Genomic DNA, 10,023 nt, shown 5'->3' with positions numbered 1-10,023 from the left:
GGGTGAAGGAGATTCAGCTCGAGAGTTTTGGTTTTGGACTCCCCCAAATATCAATCCTGATGCCACTTACACTTTTGGGATTATTGGTATGTAGTTTGTTGTTTACTAGCCTTTGGCTGAGTAAACCCTTAAGTACGAAGTGAACGATGAACACCAACACACACACATACACGTACATGTTGCATGTGCACACACACATACATACAGACACGCGTGAGCATTTTCTCAAATACATGTGCGTGCACGAGAATTTTCATAGTCACGCACACACACACACACACCCATGTAGGCACACACACATGCATAGAGAGATGATATGTTTTTTTTTGTGGGTAGCTATGCTCGTCCATGGGTCTTATTAAAAAAAAACATGCATTGAAGGTTAGAAGTTGATGAACAGAAGATTGCCATTTGAATTTAATTACATTTTAATTAACCCATGCTTCAATAATTGGGTTTTGATGGTTTTTGCAGGGGATTTGGGTCAGACATATGATTCCAATCGAACATTCCAACATTATGTGCAAGGAAAGGGGCAAGCGCTTTTATATGTAGGAGATCTATCCTATGCTGATGCTTATCCTGATCATGATAACAGACGATGGGACACATGGGGCCAATTTTTGGAGCCAAGCACAGCCTACCAACCTTGGATCTGGACAGTAGGAGACCATGAGATTGATTTTGCCCCAGAGTTGGTGAGTTAGCATCTCTTATTCTTGCCCTTTTTTAGCATCAATATGTATGTATTACATAATGAATAGTTGTGATCTATGTAGGGTGAAATAAAGCCATTCAAGCCTTACTTGAAGCGTTACCATGTCCCCTATGGTGCATCTAATAGTACATCACCTCTCTGGTACTCTGTGAGGAGAGCTTCAGCCCACATTATTGTTCTTTCATCCTTTTCAGCATTTGGTATGCCTTGATTCTTTTCTTCTTTCACTATCCTTTTCAGCATTTGGTATGCCTTGATTCTTTTCTTCTTTCACTATCCATAGACTAGATTAATTATGGTTTAGCTCATATTAATGGCTTGACACTTATTGTCTGCAGGTATAGCCACTCCACAATATAGATGGTTGCAGCAAGAGCTAGCTAGTGTAGACCGAACAAAGACTCCTTGGCTGATCGTTCTAGTGCATGTACCGTGGTACAACAGCAATGGATTTCATTATATGGAAGGTGAAACCATGAGAGTACAGTTTGAAATATGGCTGACAAATGCTAAGGTTGACATTGTTTTCGCTGGCCATGTACATTCATATGAAAGGACGGTGAGTATCAATATTAATTGGTAGGTCTATCTCCATGTGATTCAATTATTAAATATGGTTTTCGCTGATCTAGAAAATCTACCTTGCATGCTCCCTCTCCACTTAATCCTTAATTTTTTCAACTTTTTTTTTTGGTTGGTGGTGATAAAAGTGAAGGATCTATGCACAATCATATACCACTTTTTCTAGCGTTTTTTCTCATTATTATCTAAAATGAATTTGAAATATTTTGTTATATAAGGAGAGAGAGACACACAAATAGAAGGAGGAGTAGGGAGAGAGGTGTTAATACACACACACACACAACACACAACACACAACACACACCCACCCACACCGGCATTTGTTATACATTTTCTTGACATTTGTTTACTTCCTCTACTTGGGGGTTCGTTTGCAGTATCGAATTTCCAACATAGCCTACAACATTGTGAACGGGGACTGTGTGCCTGTGCGCAACAATTCTGCACCTGTTTACATAATCGTTGGTGATGGTGGAAATAGAGAGGGCCCTGCTCCACAGTAAGTTTAATATCATCTTCAAAGAAGAAGCTAAAAATGATTATCATTGTAATGCAAGTCATTTAATTAGTGCTTTAATTCTACCCTATACAAGCTCACACTCTAGTTCAACCTTATGTGTGTTTGAATATGACTTGTAGGTTTACAGAGCCTCAACCAGCCTACTCTGCATTTCGAGAGGCCAGCTTTGGCCATGCCATGCTTGATATAAAAAACAAGACACATGCTTACTACTATTGGCAGCGTAATGAGGATGGTGAAGCTGTGGTGGCGGATTCTTACTGGCTCTACAATCGATACTGGAGCTCTTGAAATTGCTCTACAATGCAAGCTATATCAAATGTGGATCTACTTAAGAGGGGGGGATAATATTATTAATATATTATCTTGTAAAAATGCTTTGAGGTGCACAACTTAGTATAGGGATTCCACATGCTGATCTACTTAAGGAAAAAAGAACCATAAAATTATCATTAAATCTCATTTATATTTTAATAATATTACTTAATAGCCAATAAGGTGGTAGCTCAAGTGGTGAGATAATTGTCTTGGGACCGGGAGGTCTTGTTTTCAAACCCGCACTAGGTGCTCCCTCGACGGCATCACCTAAGGGAAGAAAAAAACCCCTATGGGGCAGTGAAAAAATGGTAACTATGGGAGGCCTAAGTCCAATCATGAATATTACTCAATAATCAAACAATTTGGTAATGTTGGCACAAGTCACACATTCCTTGTAGCAATAATAAGTAAATTGGCTTGTTTGTATAGCTTTACCAAAGCTTCCTAAATCTATGCATTGCTTTGCCATGCATTCTTACCACATCAATGCATGTATGACCTATTCTACTATCCGTTTTGGAAAAATATTGGTTTGGGGGGACATTAAAAACCCAAATTTTAGAGTTGATCTTACAAGCTCTACTACAATGGTCACTAGACTCTCTCTTGAAGGAAGGCCTTTGTTTTGCTACAAAGAGGTAACAAAATTAGTTTTGAACTATCTACACTAGACATAGGCTTCCTTTAAACTTAACAAGTGCATAGAGTCTCTTGCTACGTATGTAGGGAACTAGAGCATCATGGTTTTAAGAACAAAATAGGATGGTGAAAAATGCCTTCTATAAGCTTGCATGTGGAAATTGTGAATTAATGGGTTGTATGGTAAATCTAGCAATAAATGCAATCAAAGGGTATCTATTGTGATATTCTATATGTTCTAAGGAAAAATCATGAAGTAATGATGTTATGCATGGCTTGTAGGTGTTTGTAAATATATTGATATACAACTTAATAATTCCTTGCATGCGATATAGAATAGTACGCTCATGTACTTTAAAGTATAAATGTGTATCTGAGGGTTTTTACCACACTTGTGTGAGAAACCATTCTAGACTGGCCTACTATATATAACAAGTACTCAAGGTAGGTTGCCTCGAATATAAATCTCTAAGAAATCTCCCCTCTTAAACCAAAACGGTGGTCTACACCAGGGTGAGAAATCCAGTACTGTTGGACGAAAAGTAAAAAGATATAACCATAGGGTGAGATAGGTATAAGAAGTCATACACATGATTATTGTTGGATCAACATACCTATTTGTATTTTGAGCTATATTGGCCATATTCCCATGGGGGTTCCAAAATTTCGATGTTAAATTGAAGAAGGGAGAGGGTTAGTGTAGCAAAATACAAGGAGAAGGTTTGAGAGGGGCCCTAGGAGCTATTGATAGAGTAGAAGCCCTTTCAATAATGAGCTTGTCAATTCGAGGCCTTTAGTGTTTGTTGTGAGTTATGTTGTTGAGTGAGCTATTTTTGAAGTTGAATGATAGCGTCGTCCTTTAAACATAAGGCAATCACTTGTGGATACCTCCTTAAACATAAGTCAATTTATAATGAGCTATAATGAGCTTGTCAATTTGAGGCATCCAGTGTTTGTTGTGGATTATGTTGCTTAGCAAGCTATTTCTAAAGTTGAATGATAGTGTCGTCCTTAAAAAAAATAGTCCAATCCCTGGTCGCTGTCACATCCTAGAATTCTTCCCTCAACTTCTTGGCCAGCTTGTCTATAGATGTATGCATCTCTGTCCTTGCCTGGGCTAGCTCATCTTGAGATTTCATGGCATCGGCATGTGCTTCTTGCATCTGTTCCTAGAGATGTATCACAACATTTTGGTTGCTCTTGAGCTCTTTCTCTTCTCTTGAGTCTGTGCCAACTTATCTCATGAAGTATCTTGATAGATAGAGAATGGCACTTATTTAACAAAAGTCTTCTCCTTCAGGGGCTAATCATCTCTTTATGAAAAGTCCGGTGAGATATGCTAACAATATATTGCAGTTTGGCATCCAATTTTTCTGTGTCTTTGTTGCCTACAAGTAGTGGCCACCTCCTCCTCCGAAGTGAACGAGGACTCTTATTCTGACTCATAGTCTTCCATCTTTTTGGAACCCATCTTGTTAAGATACCATTTAAATCAACACAGACATGTATATCTATTATACACATCAACATCTATTGCCAACACTTATGAAGAGTATCCTTTTTTTTTGGGATCTTTTCTGCTCGTGTGCGTGTGTGCTTTTTCATGCCACCGTCAATAGCCAACAGGTTTTGAATCCACCACTTCATGCATGGGACTTCAACACCTTACCACTAGGCTGTCTCCATTGACTTAGAGTATCCTTTAAATAATAGGTTGGTAGGAGCCAAAAGCCTTGGTTCTTTCTTTTGTATCCTTCCCTTTGTCATATATGGTGCTCAAGGCTTGCTTTATTTTAGGTAATGGTGTAGAAGGAGCCTTGGTTCTTTCCCTCGTATCCTTCCCTTTGTCATATATGGTGCTCAAGGCTTGTTTTATTTTAGGTAATGGTGGAGAAGCAAAGGATACTCTTCATAAGTGTTAGCAATAGATTTTCACAATGCGGTCATGAAAAGCATAGATTTTCACATTGATAAAGCATGATGTTTACTCATACAGTAATTGGATAAGACTAAAGAGATCTTTGATTATTTTTTCTTGATGTGAAAAACCAAGTTATGATTTTCATAGTTGTGAAAAACTATATGAGTTTTTCACATTAATATTTTTTGAGTTTTTAATGATCAGAACGACTAGCTGATTATATGTTAAGAAGCAAGGTTAGATATTAAAAATCAAGCTAGTATGTGATGTGAAAATTCTAAGTTTCTCACCGTGTGAAAAATTAATTGGTTCTTAATTCTAAAGTTGAACTTGATTTTGACAATTTGCAAACATTATCTGTTAACATGATGCTTGATTTTGATAATTTGCAATGATCTATGTGTTAACATTATGTAATACAATAAGGACATGTGGTCTATTTCTACCCTCCATTAGTGTGGGTTTAGCATGAAAAATGAATGATTTTGCCTATGCAAAAAAAATTTGAGTTTTTACGGGTAACATTTTAGCATTGAAAGTGTTAATTTGGAGGTCCAATTAGATGGTTATGTGGTCAATTATTTAATTTGATCAAGTTTCAAGAATTGATTTTGGTGTGAAAAACATGATTGGATTTTCATGATACAATATGTTAGCTTTTCTTCTTGATTTTTTGAAAGTGTTAGTAGCATGTAGGTGTGTTATGTGATTCTACTTGTGATGAAAAGAAGTCGCATGTAGGTCAATTCACTACAAGAGAATCATTGTTTTTCGACGCTTAGTTTCCACGCTTGGTTGCAGCGTCAAAATGTGCATCGAAATATGCGTGGAAAAAGGCATCCAAATACTCGTGGGAAAAAGTCATCGGAATAAGCGTCGAAATAACAGTCGAAATTATTCTTTTTAAAAAAAATTAAATTTATATCTAATATTTGCTAGTTCCCATCCTAGGGTGTGTTTTAGCCTTCTCTTTCTACCTCTTTGCAAGCATATGTGTCTATGAGAGAGAGAGAGAGAGGGGGGGAGCTGAGGGGAGAGAGGAGGGTATAACTTCCATCACGCTCTTTGAAGGAGAAAAAATGCTAGCTCCTCCTCCTCATCACTAAGGTGCAATTAAGAAAGTGCTCTATTTTACAATGAAATTAAAGTTCATCAACAACTTGCTCATCCTTAGCGAGATCCATGGTTCCAAATAAATCTATTTCTAGAAATACTGCATCATTGTTGTCAATGTTGGGTGGAACTGGTTGTCTTGTAGTAGTAGAAAGTAAGTCATCCATGTCGTCATCCTCTTCTAGCTCTAGCATGAGAGCTGTCGATGCATCATGATCATACTCAACTTGAATCTCTTCTTCTTTTGGATTATCTCTAGTGTCTGTTTCTCGTTCAAGATGTATTTGCTCAATGAGTACACCTTCATCCGATCCTAATCCCGTGTGAGCCTCACCTACTTCCTCAACTAGTATGTCTTCTTATTGTTCTTCTTGTTGTTCAATAGGTGCTAGTGGTTAATGCTTAACTATTACATGATCTTGGGGGAGTTTCTCAGCGTCTGGCAAACAGTCAACTGCTATTTTCACCTCTTCAAATATTTGTTTTCCACGTGGATTTATTTGGATCACAAACAACCATTTATGATCTGTCGGGTCTTCCACAAAGATGACTTGCTCACAGTGCTCTGGTAGCACAAATGTGTCCCTCTGATCAGTCCATATCTTTGTGCGGTCTACTTGAAGAAATCCACACTTGTCTTTACGTACAGTTACTTGCACCCCTTGAGTTACCAACTTGAACCATTTCACATAAAAAATGAACATATCAAACTTTTTGAATCCAACCTTGATAATATCTTGGATTGTTTCACAATAATCTAGCATGCCTACTTCAGTATTGCCATCACTTGCACTTGAATGACTTTCTTGCATGAAATTAGCCTTCACACCATAATAAAATGTTGTTCTCTTTTTATCTATTCCTTCTACTCGAAAGTGACGTCCACGTGACCAAATTGCCCCAAACTTACGATACTGCAAGCACAACATAACCATATGCAAGCACAACGATACTGCAAGCACAATAAATAAGTACTTTTATTGTATAAATTCACAAAAGCACAACATAACCATATGCAAGCTCCTCCTCCTCATCACTTATTGATTCACCATTACGTTTAGCTTGTAGTATGGTTTGCTCGAGCCATTTATTAAAAGTAAAGTCTGGAAGAAGTGCAAGTTCTGTTGGGTACAGTAGTGTGCGGGTTGTTCGACTCCTTCTAAAACTCAAACGAGCTTGGTCCCTTTTAGCCTTCACCATGTTCTATCTCTCGATCCATTTCTCCATAGCATGTGAGCTTAAGATGCAAAATTTATTGATCTTCTCACACAATGCTACATCCATTGTTCTCACAAGGCCTTTCCCTTGTGGCTCTTCCCCAACTAGTCGATCATCTTCTTCTTGTGTCCATAATCTTGGCATATTGGGATCAGACGTACAGAGAAATTCAGTTATATATACAAGTGATTCTTGAACAAGCCATCCCGCTGCCATACTACCTTCAGGATGAGCTCTTTGACAAACAAATCCTTTAACTGTCTTCCTAAATCTCTCTAAGAAAAACATCCATCAGCTATGGACAACCCCAGCCACAATAACTTCATCAACCACATGAACTAGCAAGTGCAATTTAATGGTTAAAATACTTGTTGGAAAGTATTTCTCAGCCATTGTAATAGCCTTGATGGAGTTTAACCATGCTGCTTCCAATGTGTCTCTACTAATCTCTTTCCTTGATATCCATCGTACCATTGCAATAATTTTGTAAATTGTTGCTCTAATGTCATTGTTGAGGCAATCCTTGATGGCTATAGGAAGCACGAATTGCAAGAATTTGTGCCAATCATGATTCTTCAAGCCACTAAGCTCATCATCCTTTGTAAATGCTCCCTTCAAGCAATGCATACATCCTGTAGGGGTATGAAACTCACTAATGCACTTCTTTACATGCCGTTGCTTATCCTTTGTCATGACCCAAGGTGCTTTTGGTAGCTTCACCTTTCCATCTACTCTATTTTAGGCCCATAAGTGGTACATGCGTTGAACCTCTTGTAAATTATCTCATTGTGCCTTGCTCTCCTTTGCTCTTGTGATGGTTTTCTAAAGCACCTTGGCTCTCCTTTGCTCTTGTGATGGTTTTCTAAAGCACCTTGGCTATATTCTTGAAAATGTGCATTGGGTCAAGAAGATGGTTCACTAGAAGGTCATTCCATTATGGAAGTTGATGGAAAATGGATAGATGCTTCATTCCTGGAGGTGTACAAGTTGGATCTAGCTCCCATAAGGTCCAATCACTTCTCTTCCATATGTGAGGAGACCTCCCTAGAAATACCTCATGCAAAGGATGGTCCGCTGGGAGATACTTCTTGTGGCCCTCGTATACTATCTTCTTCATAGACTTTGAGTTGCGGCCCACATAATGGACATCCATTATACCCTGACACTGAAAGTCCTATAGAACATCAAAAAAGATTGTAGCAGGTAAGTTTGGATGACAATGACTTAACATAATATGTTAACAAGCTATAGTATTACCTGAGTACTCTCCATAGCCAGGCCAATCATGCATAGTCCACATAAGTATTCCTCTCAATGTTAGCGCACGTTGTCCAAACCTCTTGGAAATATCATGAACTTCAATGCCCTCCCATAGAACACGAAGCTCCTCAACTAAAGGGGCTAAATACACATCCATGTTCTTCACCTTGTACTTTCCAGGAACTATCAAAGACAATGAAAGATGCCCTTTTTTTATCACTAGCCATGGTGGAAGATTATAGTTAACTAGAAAAGCAGGCCATGTACTCCATGTGATGAACTTCATAGACCAAATGGATTCACTCCATCCCTCGCTAGTCCGAGTCGAATATGGCAAGCCTCCTCCTAAAAGGCTACCCACTTCTCTTCAATGTGCTTCCATGCAGGGAAATCTGTGGGCACACGCATAACACCATCCGTGGACCTAGTGTTACGGTGCCAAATCATCAATCCTACAATGGATTTGCACTTGAACATTGTTTTAATCCAAGGGATTTTGCTGGTACCCTTTCTCTTGCACATCTTGTCTATATCTCGATGTACCACAATGCGGACATTGTACTGCGTTGTTATATTCTTGTTGATAAAGAATACAATCATTTGGACATCTTGTCTATATCTCGATGTACCACAATGCAGACATTGTACTGCGTTGTTATATTCTTGTTGATAAAGAATACAATCATTTGGACAAGCATGGTGTGTGTTGTAGTCCATGCCAACATTTCTTTTGAGTGCAAAATTTCTTTTGCTCGACTATGATCCACTGGCATCTCATTATCTTCTGGAAATATTTGATGTTTCAAAATAAGCTGTTACACAAAATAGTTAGGCTAAGAAAATGCATATAAAGGTACATAACTCACTAATTGCATATAATATCATCACTTATGCAAAAAGTTTTGATACGCTCATATCAGACCATCCAAAAATCGATTGCAAGTTCAATATGGATAGGCAAGCATGTAAAAGAGACTCATGTGCTCCATGATATAGTGGAAGACGAGCAAGCCTATGTAGCTGTTCTCTTCTTTTAGGAAGTGTATTCCACACGTCGTGTGTTTTCTTCTACCCCTTTCGTGTTCCAAACCTTGATCTTATGTTCCATCGTGTAAGGCATTTATCATGTCATCCATATCATGTATTAGTATTTGCTCCGAATTCGTCGCCTCAAGTTTCTCGGGTTGTTGTATCACCTCGTTTGTGGCTACTCTTGTTGGTCTCCATCGCTCAGGCCGGATATCCACTGGCTTGTCATTGTTGAAGATGCATTGCCACTAACTAGATGTTCCAATCGCTCCACCGAAAATCTTCTCCATTTTTTTTATAATCATTGCAAATTTGTCGACATCAAGCCACTTGGTATTTGCAACGAGTACATGGGCAAAGTGTCTTCTCCTCTAAATCAACAAAATTTGAGAGTGTGGCATCGTCCATGGTTTCCATATTGATTTGCAAAATGGGAACGAATGGTTATTTTTGGAGGGGAATCCTGCCTTAAGTATTTGTGGAGGGTGGTAGTCAGTGGTGATAGGTAATTTGAAATGTCGGGGGCACGCAAGATCTGGAAAGATTTTGAATTTGAATGAGAAGTAGCGTCGAAAAGGGCGTCAAAATATCCGTCAAAAAGAGCGTGGGAATTTTATTTTTTTGACTCTTATTTCCACATTGTTTCCCACGTATTTTTCGACGCTTTTTTCCACTCTGATTTTGACGCTTTTTTCCATGCTTATT

At 38.4% G+C, this 10,023-nt stretch overlaps 1 protein-coding gene across 1 annotated transcript; it reads left to right on the top strand.

The window, feature by feature from the left end:
- The first annotated feature begins 348 nt into the window (after positions 1–348).
- On the top strand, positions 349–2,126 carry LOC147607563 (purple acid phosphatase 2-like). The gene is made up of 6 exons (XM_086790777.1): positions 349–352; positions 475–698; positions 780–918; positions 1,057–1,277; positions 1,678–1,799; positions 1,940–2,126. Exons 1-6 carry the CDS (start codon positions 349–351, stop codon positions 2,109–2,111), a joined length of 882 nt encoding a protein of 293 aa, XP_086646903.1. The 3' UTR covers positions 2,112–2,126.
- Positions 2,127–10,023: the final 7,897 nt, after the last annotated feature.

The sequence above is a fragment of the Cibotium barometz genome, chromosome 55 (genome assembly GCF_041138505.1).
Source record: "Cibotium barometz isolate CiBa-2024 chromosome 55, ASM4113850v1, whole genome shotgun sequence".
Lineage (NCBI taxonomy): Eukaryota > Viridiplantae > Streptophyta > Polypodiopsida > Cyatheales > Cibotiaceae > Cibotium > Cibotium barometz.
Note: the sequence above shows the minus strand (reverse complement) of the source record. Positions and strands in the feature narration are given on the sequence as shown.